The 17,708-nt window shown below is 40.2% G+C and overlaps 1 protein-coding gene across 1 annotated transcript in view; it reads right to left on the reverse strand.

Annotated features, from left to right (window-relative positions):
* gbe1a (glucan (1,4-alpha-), branching enzyme 1a) overlaps positions 1-17,708 on the reverse strand; it is a gene marked incomplete at both ends in the record, with an annotated part of 227,583 nt that overhangs the window by 31,467 nt on the left and 178,408 nt on the right. The window contains one exon of the mRNA XM_079805237.1: positions 1,162-1,279. Within this exon, the coding sequence (XP_079661363.1) occupies positions 1,162-1,279 (118 nt within the window). The remainder of the gene's footprint in view (positions 1-1,161; positions 1,280-17,708) is intronic.

Here is a 17,708-nt window from a genome sequence, read left to right on the forward strand (position 1 = left end):
TTTTGACATTTGGCCATTAACTTTCAGGCAACCTGCTATGACTCCGATTTTCCTATGGTAAAGATAAATATAAAGATATTTGCAAAAGTTGTTTAAACGCTAAATCAAAATGTTGCACAAACCATAAGGCGAAACCTAGCATGTTAGTATCATTGGACTCGGCAAGGATTCAGGAATCTATAAGGAGACGACTCCCGTGAAAATAAGAACCAAATTGAAAGTTAGAAGTTGATTTTACCACAAGGTGGCTTGAAACTTCTGAGGCTCCTTCAGGGCATTGTGCTGATGACCCATACCGAGTTTCGTAACGATACACTAATGCGTTCATAAAATACAGCATTTAACTACAAAATTCAAAGATGGCCGACGCCCAAAATGGCCGATGGACATAATGGCTGAATTGATAATAACCGTTCAGAAGTTATTAACAAAAAGAGCCATTTTTCATATCTCCTGACCAGTAGGTGGCGCTGTGCCAAAACACTGCATGTAGCCTTAAGTCATGCTTGGGATGACATGTACCATGTTTGGTCTGAATACGCTAAAGTGGTAAAGAGAAATAGCCTGGCATATATTTTCGCAAAGGCTATGTTAAAATTTATTTGCATGCTATTTGAAAACAATTTGATGAATCAACTTCAATTCCATTCCAATTTTTTGGCGGAAAAATTTTCATGTCATAGGGTTTAATCAAATCGTCTTGAGCCAAGGAATCAGAAGAACATTTTTGTTTCTAGCCCTTACGGCTCAAATCTTATTGGCGTCAACATGAGTGCAACTTTTGAAGGTTGGTGGGGCTAGAGGGATTGAATTAGAGACTCCAAATATGCTATAGTGACATTTCAGACTGTCCTCTATCTGTGTACCAAATTTTTTATCATCCGATTCTACGGGCTGCCATAGTTTCAAGAGTGGAAGAAGAAGAAAAAGGCCAACAATTACAATAGGTGCCAACGCCCCTTCCGTGCTTGGCCACTAATAAGAAAACTAACTGATACAATAGGGGCCAAGTACTGAATGGTGGAATGACATCTATGGATTGAGCTCTTTGTTAAAGGGCAAACTTGAAGTCATGGACCCGACCAGATTGTTACTCGCTACATTACACAACATTTTTGTCAATGGTTAAGAGCGGAAAGGTGTAGTTGAGATGAAACTCACCAGAAATGACTGGGCTCTGCTATTGAAAGGCATTGGCTCTGTGAAGAACTCAGTGTCCTGCACAAGCCTCCCGTGACCCCCATATTGCAGCTCGTCCGAGTTCAATTTGATCTTATATCTGATACGAAACATGATCAAGGAACAGTATGGTGACTCTAGTGAAACGCTCTTTGGTCTTGTGACATTTATCTCTCTCTTATTCTCTCTCTCTCTCTCTCTCTCTCATCAGGAGTAGCTCAGGGACAGATGGTTGGTTGGATAATGATAAACGCATGAGATGTGATGGATGGCTGTGCTGTTGAGTAACAGCTCAGAACGAGAGGGAAGCCACCAGACAAATGACTCACAAGATGGATCTCTACACATCTCTGAGGTGAGACACAAGCACATTTGCAGTCATGAGAAACCTCTAATCAATGAGAAAATGCAGGAAACAGAAAAATACACTGCATAATATACAATTATACATATATTAAAAATTGAGAACCAGCATATTAGAATGATTTCTGAAGGATCTTGTGACACTGAAGGCTGGAGTAATAGCTCAGCTTTGCCATCACAGAAATAAATTACATTTTAAAATATGTTCAAATAGAAAACTAATTTTAAACTGTAATATTTCACAGTATTACTTTTCTTTACTGTATTTTTAATATCAATCATAAAACAATGAAAAATAATAATAATAATAAAGCAACTTAGCAAATTTGTTAGATTTATGATGTTTAACAAATGCTAAACAAATATACTTTCTCAAACCAGAAGTATATTAGTCATGAGTTATGCAGCAATTTTGATGATAAATACCTGTAATCCTGTTACACGTAATTGAATCGTCAGTGTCCCAATGTTTAGTGGATCAAGGCCCCTGCAAGTGCCTGAATTCTTTTGCACCACACACTGATTCATGTCACAGGAAATTGGCAGAGAGAGTTGAAGCGATGATTGTCAGTAAGTATATTTTACGTGTCACAAGGACATTTATAATTATAATGGCTAATCCATCTGAGTCTTTAGTCAAGAGTTTGTGTCTAAGGAACATATCTCACCCTTCTCTTCCTGTGGAGACCCTCAGGCAATCCTCCACGCCCCCCCGCTAGCTAACGTAATCATTAGCTACAACATAATTTACCCCCTATCGGAGCCGTGTTAGTGGGTATGTGTGTGTGTGTGTTCACAGCCAGACCAGTGAGCAGGCTCCACACGGTGAGGAGAGAAGCCGGGGAGACCACTCACTCTAAACTTCGGCATTATGGGAAGAGAAAATCTAATTAAAATACAACAATCTTATTATCAAAAGTCCCAAATGTAAGCGACATAATGTGCAGTTAAAATATAGCACCATGTAAATGAAGTAACACTTCAGCTTGGTAAGTGCGAACTGTGAACTTTTTTGAACAAATTTCAGCTAAGCATGTGTGCTGAAAATGAATGCATAGATCTGAACAGAAAAGTCCTTAAGGGCAAAATGGGAAAAAATGAAGTGCCTTTTCTTACATTAATATCATATATTTTATGTTGGGTCTATTATAACAAAACAGAAAAAAATGTCTGCATAATTTCTGCATACATTTTCAATGCCTGGAAGGCGAACTCATAACACATATTTCTGCAATATTTTGGATTACAATTAGCATTCTATTGGTCATATGAAGCCCTGAAGGTCAGGGTCAAAATAAAAAAACAAACAAACTAAATAAATAAAAATAAAAGTGGCAGAAGCTAACTGTCTCCAACAATTAGCATGAATAAATGAATCAGAACCAATACTACGAATGGTGAATCATTTAATCGCTTCAGTGATCCTGTGAAATGCTCCAACTGAACAATTATTTCTGACATTTGACCGCTGCTGAAGAGGTTAAAACAACCATCAAACTATGGAAAACAACCCCCATTATGCAATAAAGAACATTTTATGATGACTAGATGAATATATGTGCCCACAGAGAGTTACAATACATTAAAGGGATAGTTCATCCAAAAAGGAAAATTAGCCCATGATTTTACTCACCCTCAAGTCATCCTAGATGTGTATGACATTCTTCTTTCAGATGAATATAATCGGAGTTATATTAAAAAAATGTCCTGGCTAATCCAAGCATTATAATGGCAGTGAATGGCTGATTTGTTTTGAAGTCCATAAAAGTGCTAGCCTTGAAATCCAGACGCACCCTAGCGGCAGCAAATCTAATTTGCAGCCAGGGTCGTCTAGCAACTCTCCGTTGGCTTGCGAGCTGGAAAAACCAAACTCTGGTCAGGCCAATCACATCGTGTACAGAGTCGGTGGGCGGGCTTAACATAATGACGGCAGAGTTGCGGCTGTTCCACTTGTTACTTGTAAACAAAGAAGCTGGCTAACAGCGGTCTTTCGAATCGGCTTTGGCCGCGACTCTGGAAGACTTGGAGTTAAGCTTTTCTTTGAGAAAAGAACAAAGAACGGCACTGAAGTCATTCTTAAAAAAGGAAGATGTGTTCGGAGTTTTGCCGACCGGATACGGCGAAAGTTTAATCTATCAACTAGCTCTGCTTCACCTTCTTCATTGCTCTGGTTGGTTGTAGTGCTATCCTATTGCGTGCAGAGGGAATTTGAAAGACAACCGTTTATCCCGCCCCTCGGATTGAGCCCTGCCAATGGTGTGTTCCCAGACCCAACATCTTGATGTGGGTCAGGCTTGTCAGGCAATAAAAAAGTGCATCTATCCATCATAAAAGATTTCCACACGATTCCGGGGGGTTAATAAAGGCCTTCTGAAGCGATGCATTTGTGTGAGAAAAATATCCATGTTTAAAACTTTATAAACTAAAATAACTAGCTTCCGACAGACGGCTGTACGAATCGATTTACGGCGAAAGAGTAACCCCTGACCTGACGCATGACGTATTGTAGACCGCAGAAACACAGAATACAGCAAAACAAAACACTGGTCATGAATTAGAAGTCTAAAATGAGGATTTTTAAAGAGAAATGCCGGAGGAATTCGATATAAGAGAAGAGGGGCTTGAGTTTGTTGCACAGCCCTATTTGTTGTGACAGGCATCCAAGCTTACGCAACTCCTACATCGCGTCAGCGGTTACTCTTTTGCCACAAGTCGAGTCTGCAGGAAGGTAGATATTTTAGTTTAGAAAGTTTTAAATATGGATATTTTTTTAACACAAACGCATCGATTCGCTTCAGAAAGGCTTTATTAACCCCCAGGAGCTGATAGATGCACTTTTATGGACTTCAAAACAAATCAGCCATTCACTGCCATTATAATGATTTTTTAACATAACTCCGATTGTATTCGTCTGAAAGAGGAATGTCATATACACCTAGGATGACTTGAAGGTGAGTAAATCATGGGCTAATTAAAATTTTTGGTGAACTATCCCTTTAACCGCTTTTAAAGGGGTCCTATTATGCCCTTTTTCTAAGTCTTGTTTTTTTTTTGGGGTGTACGAGAATATGCTTTCATGCTTGATTGTTCAAAAAACATTATTTTTCACATATTTTACATTGCAGCACCTCTCTCCCCAGTCTGGCCCAAATGCGCAGATTATTTCCTTTTTCGATGAAGCCCCCCTGGTTAGCTGGCCCAGTATGTTATGAGGGAAATGTCACGCCCCTGAGTTTCATCTGCTCAGGTGTAAATATTAAGGATGGCGTCAATTTCAAACCAATTCAAGTCTGATTCAGACTTAACAAACAAGAGGATATTGCAGAATGGATTTAAAGCACGGACTCATCAAGCACGGATTTCACAGGACGTTTCAGATTGGTGTGTTTTTGTGTCATTTTCTTACACATTTTAGATACAAAGTTTAATTGTGATATTTGTCGGTAATGCAAACAGCGATCGATCACAAAACCAAGGTTAATTTTCCTAGTCTTACAAAAGCTACAGTAAACATTGTATCAACACTAGGGTTGGGTACCAGACTCTGTACTTTTAAGGGCACCGACCGAATTACGTCTGTACTACCGAGTACCGATTCACATTAAATCAATCGGTACCAAATTTCGGTACCTGAGAACGCATCTGGTGATATAGACTAGTTTCTGTGAATATTAAACCGCAAAAAGACCATTTAAATACGATTCATGCGTGTCTCTGTGCGAATGAATGCATAGATGCGCGCGTGGTTTACAGTCTATGGGTTTACCTCTCTCACACACACACACACACACACACACACACACACACACACACACACACACACACACACACACACACACACACACACACACACACACACACACACACACACACACACACACACACACACACACACACACACACACACACACACACACACACACACACACACACACACACACACAGAATCGTGTGTGACTGTCGCATGTTTCCATCTCTGCCTCTCATAAGAGGACATGAACGCATGAACGTCATCTCCAGAGCCACTGAGTCACTTCATGAGCATTTTACCGTTTCAATTGAGAAAAACTACCGTCAAATCATAAACACAGAAACCCGTCAAAATAATAGTTTGGCTAACTTGACAAATAAATTACTGTTGTACAGTAGAATTTAGATACGTCTCAATGTAATAATAATACTAACACTAATGTAATAATAATAAATTATCAAAACTTGATTTTTTAAAGTTTTTTTTATAGATTACAATTTTTCTTCATGTTTTAATTTTAACCATATAAAGCTCAGTGGTGCAGCACTTTGTTTGACTTAAAAAAAAAAGAAAGTCTTATGTCTTCATTTGATTACCAGAAAATACATAACACATAATTTGTGGGAAATCTTTTCATAGAAATGAAATTAAAAAGAAAAAATAATTTTATTCATAAAAAAACATATTATTAAGTACCTAGTTGCCTACTATTTACTAGTAAATATTACAGCATACAAACATCACAGACAATGGCAGACAGAGACCAGGGCAGCTCTGGCGTAATGTCAATAACACTTCTATAAATGACTTACAGGTTCTTTACAGTTATTTATGTAAACATCCCAAAAGTACCGGGAAAAAGGTACCGTTGGGTACCGGTGCCGATACCAGTTAAAATGTGAACGGTACCCAACCCTAATCAACACTAATGTTGGTTAGCAGGCAAGTGGAGGCAAAGCTTTGCCCTTAGTTTACATTTAATCATTTAGACGACGGTTTTATCCAAAGCGACTTACAAATGAGCAGAGCAATAGAAGCACTAACATAAAATGTATAATTGGAACTGTTAATAGAAAACACAACTAGGAATAATAAGACATACTTACAAGTTGTGATCCACAAACAGATTGTCCCGACAAAGTGGGAACTGCTCCATTTCAGGAGAAGCTTTTTTAGCCTTATGGTTTTGGAAGCTGTTCTCAGCAAAATGTGTAGCGCACAGATAAACATTGGGGTTATAATATTCAGGAACAGTGTTTCAAATACATTTTAGCCACTCATCAGCCTTAGGAAGGTCAAACAAATGTTTTGGAAACACGGTGGAAAAAACAGCATCTCTTTGACACTGTCTTCATTAATATGCAGCTCAACCAGGCCTCGTCCCCTTTTTTTTGCATATTCCATGGGTGGACATTATTTAAATAAAGTAACATTATGAATTCACAACATACGAAAACATGTTGTAGTCCAAACAAGTCTTTCATTGTAGTTCTTGGAAAGTGAATTCTGTTAAATCAAATATTTCCCTTTGGAGTGGACTTTGAGCTTTGTAACCTAGCAGATCTTTTTTATGCTCAACGAGAACAATACACACTAACTAAAGTTGAAAAAGTGAAAACACATAATAGGACCCCTTTAAATCAGCAGTTCTCGACTGGGGAGTTTTATGGCAATGCTCGTAAAAAGCTGCCAGCTGCTGTAGAGATTAGAGGAAGTCAAACATGTTTTTTAATTGTGAGCCGGATAAGAAGGGCAGGTGGCAAACTTATTCTCATTAAAACAGGAAATCTCTACTTCCAAAAATTATGGATCTGATCCAGACTCGACGTCCTCACTCCCAAGAGGTGAATTCCACTCTTTCTTCAACAAACACACAAACAAAAACCTCACGGAGTAGGGAAAAAAAGCATCAGGTTCAGGATTTGGCAAAGCACATCATTTTGGAGAGAGATTACATCCGCCGACTTGCCGTGATAGTTTTAAAATCGGCAATAAAAACGCCACGGCTCTGTTTAAAATTGGGGATTTGAGAGGGATTGTGGTTGAATCTAGTAAACAGACCACAATGCCATGTGCGCGAGCAGAACCTCACCCTCCCAAGCAACCCCGCTGCTTGATGTTCAGAGAATTTCTGCATCTTTGGGGAGGTTGGTGGGAAAGCAATCTCTTTACTGTTTTGATTTCAGTCTTTTTTCCTGCATGCTGTCATGCATTTCCAAATCTTCTCCTACTCTGTATGCTCTTTCCTACTTTTCTCCTGGTTGTTTGGAAGGGGGCTGATTTCTCTGAGCTACACCCCACCAGCTCAGAACGGAGGATGATAGTTTCCACCAGGCTCCTCCACTGTCCACGGAAGAATTGAGCAACTCTAGGGGAAGGAATCGGGGCTCCGCACCACAGGAAGCAATCTGGGAATCAACACAGCCGTGGGCCATTCACCTAAACTCCTTGAACTGTAGAAAATCTAATATCCTAAATCTAAAATCTAAACCCACATGACCTTCTCCCACTCTCTCTCTTTATCTGTTTGAAAGTTTTCTCCACCACGCCCGACTCTCTCATTTCAAACACAGCTTATCGTTTCTCTCTCTCTAGCCAATTCACCAGTTTTTTCGCTTCTAAAGGCCTTTTTCTCTGCTTTAATTCTGGCCTTAAATCGCCTCTGTTGAAATGTTGGAAAATGTCCAGACTATAACGCTCCGCTTTAACAGCCCTGGAAACTCTTGTTTCATAAGATTCATGTCTGCTTTCAAAACAATTTAGTTACTTTGATTCTATGGCTATGCAAATTGTCTGTGTACGAACCCTGGGTTCACTGTGTGATTGAGATGCTGAATCTTATGATAGCATCTATAACTTTAAAGGGTTAGTTCATGTTGAATCTTATGATAGCATCTACAGCTTTAAAGGGTTAGTTAGCCCAAAAATGAAAATTAGCCCATGATTTACTCACCCTCAAGTCATCCTAGGTGTAAATTAAAAGTAAATGATCTAGCTTCCGGTCGATCGCCTTCCGTAGTCAACTTAAGGAAAAAGTCTTGTGTGTCAGACGTAGCGTAAGCATTTTGAACTGCGAGAGGCAAAATTGCTAATTTTCACCAAATATGGGCAAAAAGCATATAACAGCAGTACACGCTCTAAAATGTCTCATAGCAACATGTTTTCCAGGAAAATATTTATATTCATATATTTATTTGAATCTCCCAGCATGCCAGAGTCACGCAACATGATCACTGCCTACTGAATAAAATCTTCCAAATATTGTAAATAAGTTTTCCACGTAAGGGAAAGAAAATTCATTTCAGCAACATATACAAAACTCTGTAAATATGATACATATTTCCAAATGCTGCAGTTCAAAAGTGGGTCTTGGTGGTCAAGTATGTTTAATTCTTCACACAAAAGAGCCCATTTAGTTAATCACAGATAAACTATTCTAAATGATTCTAAATTAAACTGCTGATTCATGAGTGTTGCTTTGAGATAAACATACTGAAGTTTCAGCCTTCAAAGACTAGAATGAAATTATACAAAATTCAGCCTCCTAGCTTGCAGGGAAAGTCTCTCCAGGAAGTGAAAACGTGCTTGCATACTGAATTATAACACTAATGCCAATGCTTGTGTCTCACAGCCAGGGTTCATGTAATTGTATCTTAACTTTATCAGGCATGTGATTGGCTAAGGACAAAAAAGCAGGAAAATATACTGAACCCCCCCCCCCCCCCCCCCCCCCCCCCGCCGATCACACTGGTGGCGGATCAATATGGACAGTAAAGCAGGACCCAAAACAACTTATTTGAACAAAAAATAAATTTTATTTTATAGTTAGATGTGCAATGTGCAACTTTTTTTTACAGTATGAAAAATAACAAATTATTTGGTGGATGCATTTTTACCCAACTTTAACAGCTAAATGTGCAACATGCACATTTTCATGTCAAAAGAAGGCCTCAATTTTTGTACGACTCTTTAGCCTTTGTGGCAAGCTTTTTTAGAGCCTCTACACGTTTCTTTTGGAATTTGCGCCTGGCACTCACAGCTGCTGCCACGATGGCATCTTTTGCCATTTTCTTGCCGGCCGTTGGCTTCTCAGAGTGATAAGGCCTTTTGTTCAGTTCTTCTTTATCTCTGAGCAGAGCTCTGTACCTTTGGCTCGATCGTTTTATATTTCTGCACAGCTGTACATTAACAGGACTCTCCTTTGTCTTCCGGGAGTAGTGCTGAATGGCCGACACCTGCATGGCCTTCAGGTTGTATTTGACCACTTGATAGGACTCATATGTCTCAACACTTAGGTTTGCAGCTTTGGCTTGCAGGATGTTGGACATTACACTGAATGCTGATTCCACCTGTGGACCATGAAATGGACATAGTGCAGACAGTGCAAGCTTGCAGAGCGCTGGGTACCTCTGAGTCTTTCTCACAACATTCCACCATAAATCAACTCTTGCCTCGTCTGTCATCTGAGGTAGTGTCATGTCACTTGCATATCTAGGATGGGAAACAACAGTTTAAGCTCATTATTTGACAATAAAATAATTCCTTACAAAGAACAGGCTACATTATACAATTACTAGCAAAATAATCAAACATTGGACTTATTAAGAATCTGTTTAAATGGTATTCCAACAATTATAAACACCTGTGTATTTCATGTTGAAATCCAGCTCTCTCCAGTTCATTAAGCTTCACATATGGAAACATGTTCGGCAACTTCTGGAGATGAGGAAGAATGTGATGGCTTCCCCGTGCATCTGGGTCCAAGCATGACAGAGTCCTTAGGGTTGGACTGTCAAGAGGTAGCTTTGTTTGAAGGTCACCTGCACAGCTGGTGTAGGCTTGGATTACCTTTTATAAATAGAGTATAGTTTAAGAAACAAGTAAAGACATACTGTATATGTGGAGCCTGCTCCAAGATAAATTGCTTAGGAAGTGTTTTTCTTTTAAATGAATTAAATGTGTATAGTTATGGTGTGATGTCATTATGTCGTGTCTAATATTGAGGACCATGTTGGAAATAAGTGTTTAATTCGCTTTCACAGGCTATTCTCATCTTACGATGACATGTTTCAATGTTTTACCTAAAACCTATAAAGCCATTCCATACCTTAGTTTTGAAAGCCTTCACCACAGGGTGTTCCCTCCCTAGTTGGTCAAGGAGGGATGAGGCCTCAGAGCCAACAAAAGGTGCTGCGAGATGGGCCTCTGTCGATGTCAGGTCAAGCAACTTCATCTTTGGCCCAGACAGATTCCTTCCTTTGCTGTTAATTAATTTTTCTGGCTTGATGAAGCAAGATAAAAACTCCCTGACAAGTTTCTCCTGCTCATCATGGAGTTTATGAACCTTTGGGTCCTTGGACTGAAAAAGCAGGACGTAATGTTTCAGCATGGGAAGGACTGCTGAATAGAAGTGGAGCTCAAGGAGGGTTTTTTTGTCCTCAAATAGCACCTGTTAAAACATAGAAACATATTTTCTCTCTGCACCAATCACAGCAATGTACATCTAACAAGCACCTTGAATAAATAAATAAATATTTACTTTTTAAATGTGGCGATGACAGTGAATAAGACACATGCCTTTGGTGTGAGAGATTCGAGGTTCGAATCCACTGAGACACTAATGTGTTCCTGAGCAAGACACTTAACCCCTAGTTGCTACAGAGGCGTGCAACCTCTGACATCTATTGCAATTGTAAGTCGCTTTGGATTAAAGAGTCAGCTGAATGTAATGTAAACATTAATCTGACGCTTTTATCAAAATTTACTTATAAGTTAGAGGTTGCACGCCTCTGGAGCAACTAGGGGTTAAGTGTCTTGCTCAGGGACATATTAGTAAACGTGTCGCAGTGGGAATCAAAGGCAAGTGTCATATCCACTGCTCCATCGCTACAATTCTCTATTATAATAATAATAATAATCTTATTAATAATAATGATAATAACCAATAAGTAAATGTAATGTTTGAATTTTTTAATTTTGCCCACTCCCCCCACCAATATAGCTTCAGCTGATGTCTAGGGCGTTTTTCTCACCTTCTTGCAAATCCTGACCTTCCTCATCTTCCCCTCGTTTGTGAAGTTCTTGGACCTGTTCCCCAACTCCTTCCACAACTCCTTGATCCGGGCCCTGCCTGTTCCCTGTACTTCACGCTTCTGTAGAATAGCACTGACAATGTCCTTGTATGTACACTTATCTTCATTGCTCAGGAAGGCATAGTAAAACATGACCAGTGCATCCCACATTCGCAGTGTTTCCAGACTGACATCCAAGACTGAGAGCCACCGGTGTGGAATATAGCACTCTGGCCGCGAGAAATGGATTCCAAATATACTGCAAATTTCTCTGAGGCCATCTTTCATGTCAGCTGACCATTTGTGGTCTGTGTGCAGGTCTGACAGCAAAGACTCAACCCAACGCTCAAAAGGACAGCACAATTTCTTGCTGGCATTATGAAGGTGGTGACATGAGTCACCATCGATGTCAAGGAGATGAGGGGCACGGCGGTCTCTGATCTTCTTTTCCAAGCCATTTTTAGAGCCCCTCATAACAGCACAGGAGTCCATGAGAATTGACACCAGATTATCCCATGGGAGATTCATCCTTTCAAAAAGCCCATCCAGTGCACTGAAGAGAGATTCTGCCGTTACAGATATGAGCTCCAAAGCTGCAAGGTGTTGGACAACCATCCTCTCGTGTTTCTCGGACCAGTAGCTGACAAGCACACCTAATACTCTTTTGTTTGTCTTGCTTGTGGCCTCATCTATGTTGAGAGAGAAGGGGACATTTCTGATTTCCTCAAGTACTTCATCCAGGATAGTCTTCTTCACACCATGGGTGAGCTTGTATGAGGCAGATGTCCTGTCCATTGACAGTTCAGCAAGTGCTTTTGGATCTTTGGCCAACTCTTGAGCCAATTTAATAATCCCAGATGTGACAGACAGGGGAAGAGAATTTTCAGCAATGAATCCAAGAATGAGTGCCTGCAAAACAGAATTTGATTAAACACCATACATCCTAAATAAAATCATTTTTAATAATTAAATGAACAGGTTTATAATATCTTCACTGATTATAATGTAGTCAAAACAATTATTTTAAAGGAGTAATAGGAGTATTTGTTTTTGAGTATTCTCCCCATTGGAAGCAATCTTATTTGCTGCTTTTGATAGCAAATTGGTAGATTTGTTTAAATTCAGTCAACTTCTAGTTATGTCTAAGTTAATAAACACCTGTTTCAAACATAGTAAAAAAGAAAAGAAGAGTTGACTGAAAAAGAGTTACTACAAAATCAGAAAACACTTACTTGATCCTGAGCAACACGGTTGCATAGAGGAGGAATTGATCTTGGTTGCGCCGAGTTGTTGTGCGGAGCTGCAACAATGATGTTATCAGCTCGTGCGATCTCAATGTGCATGTTCTGCTGTTGGATCTTCCACAGTTTCACATGTTTTGGATGCATCATATGTTTCCGGAGTGCAATCTTCCCACTTGTGCCATAGTTAATAGGGTGGTTGCAAATGTTGCAAATAGCTTTGCCTGGTTCTCTAATTTTGCTAAAGCAATTGAGTGAGAAAGTGTTTCCCTCAACTTGGACAGTCTCCAGCAACCAGCTCCATTTGAACCTATTCTTGACCCCCTGTTCGATCGACTTTAATTCAGGGCTGTTCAGTGCTAGCTTGGCCATGAGTCTGTGTATGCTGGAAATCAAAAATAATGGAAAATTTTCATTAGAATGTAAGAATCCATATCAGAAAATATATAAATTTTTACATGTTTGACTATGTACTGTATGTCTATCCGCTCTTCAGAAAGGTTGAAAACTAGAGCAGAGGTGAACGAGCGCAGAATGGAATAACACTTGCTATAGCTTAGAAAGTTAATACTTTCCATGTCTGCTCTGCCATTAAACATATTGGATCCACAGGGTCAATGGGCTCCTCATGTGAACAGACAGGCACAGAAGTGCTGCGCGATTAAACTAAAACACCAAATTGACTTATGTCCCTCACATTAACCCTTAAATGCATACCTCGGGTCTTCAGCGACCCAAGATGTCATTCACTACCCTGCTCCTCATTCATTTTTTAAAGTTAGACATCAACTTTCTTAGTATTCCTCAATCAATCCATTTTAAACAATATAACAAGAAAAAAATAATAGAATTATAATTGAATGCCTGTTTTTTCACTAGTTTTTTGTCAAAATGTATAGGGTCGCTAACGATCCGAGGTGTGTAGGATTGTACGTATATTTTTTTTGCACAATGATAAATTAATCTATAATGATGAAATAGGTGCAATTCACCTTTATTCCACAGGGTGGCAATGTCTGATACACAATGATGAAGTGACGTTTAACTCATAGTTACCTCTGACAGAAAAATAATAATTATAATCTGCAAAACTTGAAATGGCTTAGTGATTTACTGCAGAGAGCAAGTACTGAACACAATCAAATATTAGTATCACTGTCTCTGATGATGGATGTGGTCAAGAAGCTGTCAGTGAGCAAAATATTGATTTTGAAGACGTTGAAAATGAGTTGGAGAATAAGCGTGAGATCGCGAATATGAGGCAGATGCTGAATGTACTGGTAAACGAGCTCTGACGAGGACATATGATGATGGTATTAAACATCTGCTCAAACTGAACCCTTCCAAGCTTCAAAAGGTAAAGAAATACGTTTTATTTTATTCTCCTGTAGCTGTTACTCTAACATCAGGAGTTTTATATATTATCGCGACAGGTAACTTAGAGGTCTATCCATGTTAAATATAGATCCAATATGTAAGAATGTTTGGCGAAAAATGCATTTAAGGGTTAAGCTATGGAATGGCTTCAGATGACTTTGTCACCCAAACTGACGTGAAAAAGCGGGGGGCGCCGAAAAGCGCGCTGTTTGCATCCCTATAGCTAGTGCTAGCAAATACAAGTAAAGTTAGCTGCTAAATTAATGTTAAATGCAGCTTAAACATCCTGCCATAGTGGAAAATCAATCAAAATCGATCATCTAATCAATCGACAACAAAGTCAAATTAGTAACTTATAGGTTATATATAGACACAAGCAATAATACATACCCAGATCATCCGATTCGGCGATGTTCTTGTCACGATACAGTCCTGGTTGCGCATCCCGCGATTGTGGTTCCGTCCCGGGTTACCATGGTGACGGCTGTGAGGTGACGCCCCCCCCCCCCCCCCCCTTCCCCCTTCCCCCTTCCCCTTTTTTTTTTACAGATCTGCATGATTCACGTAGGTCACATTTTTAGGTCGGAAAATCCGGAATTCCGGATTAATCCGGAAAAATCACATCCCTGCTTTATAATAATGAGATATAATATGAGTAGCGGTGGTATGTGATTTCAAACACAGCCAGAGAATGAGACTGAGCCCAAGGCACTATAAAAAGCAGCGATTACAGCATGTATTTGTCAAAGTAATTAATGCCATTGTTTCGGCTTACTGCCTGTAAACTGGTTTGAGTGGCAGTCATCGGAAATCCCTCATGCATGCCCTACGAATATGTACCATTATATCTGTAGCCTTTCACCTCAACTTTGTGCATTAGTCATCATGAATAATGTAGAGAAAAGTTTCCCAAGTGTGCACTAAGTCCTGCTGTCCTGGATAAACAGCTCTCTGAGTTGAAGATGGCCCTTTCTCTCAGCACCCCAATCGATCTGAAGATAACTTGCCCCCGGACACGTTTTAACTGGGGAACTGTTAAGTCTGCTGTAGACCTGACTGCTCTGTCTACTCTTCTCCCTGTAGGGATAGAGTCTGGAGGACTTATTTCCTTTTATGCGTCTCTCAGTGTGGTTACACTTGGTATGTGACTTACAACAGCAAAAGTTTACTGAGAAATCAAGAACAAAGTGTGTATGTAAACCCAATAGAAGAATAAAATGATAAAAATACATATATTTATTATTTATCTTCATTCAATCTGTCCTATGGGGAAATCACCATACTTACAAAGGCTGTGATCACCTATCAGAAGCTGGCTTGAGCCAGCCACGTTCTTATTGACCTGTTCGATTGGCTGAATGTCCCCTCTGCACTTCATGGCCCTGGAGACCGGAAGGATCGATATTCTCCCACGAGGAGAAATGATTGATCGTCCTCCAAGACCTCGTCCCTGCCTTCCCCAAAACAAAACACTCCAGCGGAGGTGAAATCTGGCATAATGATCAGCTTTAAGCGATTAGTAACGGCTCCAGCCGATCAGCTGCACAGCTATGGGAATGAGGGACAGCAGATATGAAACAATACTAGACCTCCATATCAGGTGTGTGTGTCACTGTATTACGCATGAGATATGAGGATGTGACTCGTGGCATTTCAAAGACAGATCAAGCTGACATCCTGGTGGGATTCACACTTCAACATCTACAGTATCAGTGCTGAGAGTCAGAGGCACAGGACAGGCCGTCAAGAGAAAGAGAACGGTACAAATCTACAGGCAGGTCAAAAAAAAGCACAACGCCACTTGAATATCAATGTCATTTTAAACTCTACATTTAGGTTTATGGCTTCAGGGTGGGAACGGAGGAAATGGCTTTTTTTTCTACTCACAAAGCCCACATGGACTCTGGTTAAAGGTGATGTTTTAATGAGAAGAATACACGAGCAAAGACAAAACGATTGGGTGTTCGGGGAGGCGCACATGGGCCATATTTACCGTTCTTTCCGCCGGTTGCACACTTCTAACACCCTCGTCTCTCATCTTCAAAGCCCGACTGCTGGTGGCATGGAAAGAGGGCTCCCCCCTCATGTGCAAGACACAGAAAGGGCAGCGGCAGGGGCTGGAGGAAGCCTAAGTGGCCCTGGCTAAAGGGTGTCTTTATTCCCCGCCAAGCGGGCTCGCTGCCTGGGCCATGATTAAATAGAGGCCCTGGTGGGAGGCCTTCAGCTAGTGGAGCTCATCTCCGGCTGCTCCCCGCAGCCCTTGTTCTCTGAAGAGGAGACCAGGGGGTATGTGTGGAGCTGTTGGGTGGGCGAGGGCCTCTGCTCTGGGTTTGTTGTAATGAAGGGCAGCTCACTCAAGTCTGGAACTGCTGGAAAGTGCATTAGCGAAACAGTTCAAACTAGCCATTCAGCACATGTAGCTCTGCGCCTTGCAGAGGTGTTTATTACTTGACAGTGGGGGCATTTATAATTGAGCTTGAAAGTTGTATGTAAGGCAAGGGCAAGGCTGAGTTTGCAGAGATGACAAAGCCTGTACTGCGCAAAATTTTTTTTTTCTTATTCAGTATTTTTGTCAGTATCTTAACCACAATTTTTTTATCTTCGCATATATACAGTATATACACAGATCAGGCTTAACATTAAGACCACTGACAGGTGAAGTAAATAGGGATGAAACGATTACCGGTTTCACGATAAACCACGATAAAATTTAGTGACGGTTAGTAATATCGTATAAAATTTTATTATCATTAAAACCGCGTGTGATTATCACGGTTGTGAAACTCGCGGTAAATCTTGTGCAGTCAGCGTCAGTCTGGCGCACCGCTGTTTTCTGAATGAGGAGAAATGGCAGAAAGCAGTGACAGCACTCGGGGGATTGTTCTGCCTTCTAAAAGGACCAAATCTGAGGCGTGGTCATATTTTGGCTTTTACAAAAGTCCTGAGGGAAACTTAATCTAAGATGGTCACCCTGTCTGCAGAACATGCCAGAAGAAAGTCACTGTAATGGGGAAAACACTTCAAAACTACGAACGCAAGGCAAGTGGACTTTGACCTCAATACCAAACCTACGTCTGGGAAATAATAACGTGAAGCGAACGAACAAATTCAGACAAGACTAGGGTGACATTTAAGGGATAATAATCAGGGTTTGACATTAACAACCACCATTTGCGAGTGTAACGTTATTTCGGCTGCACACTAGTCACTCTGGCTGTTGAACTTGTAATAGTCTTCTCAAAAGCCATCTGTTATAATCGCGTTGCGCATTATAAGCACTTACACGTGCTTCTATTGAGTTTATGAATGCAATATCTCATAATCAGAGGCGTTCAGATTAGCGGAGTTTTGTTCAGAGCGCGCGCCGCTCTCACGCTGAAATCTGCACTCAAAGCAGAGATAAACATGCGATGTACGCAAGAGATTCATTCATCATACAGTGGATGACTGTTTTTGTTCTATTTCAGCAGCGAAAATGGTTTAAAAAAACACAGCAGAACCACAGCGCATCTGATATGACTGGCATAACGCAGGCGAATTTAGGGACCGTCTGTAAAGTTACATACAACATTGGTAACGTTATACACGTTTCAAACTTCAATAGCATGAGAATGACAGTCATAAAAAGACTGTAAAGTGTTCATCTAGGTGTCAGGTATGATGCACACATTTTGATATTTAATAAAATAAACTGTCAAATCATATGGAAATATGGATATGCATTAT

The sequence above is a fragment of the Gobio gobio genome, assembly GCF_949357685.1.
Source record: "Gobio gobio genome assembly, chromosome: 22".
Classification (NCBI taxonomy): Eukaryota; Metazoa; Chordata; class Actinopteri; order Cypriniformes; family Gobionidae; genus Gobio; species Gobio gobio.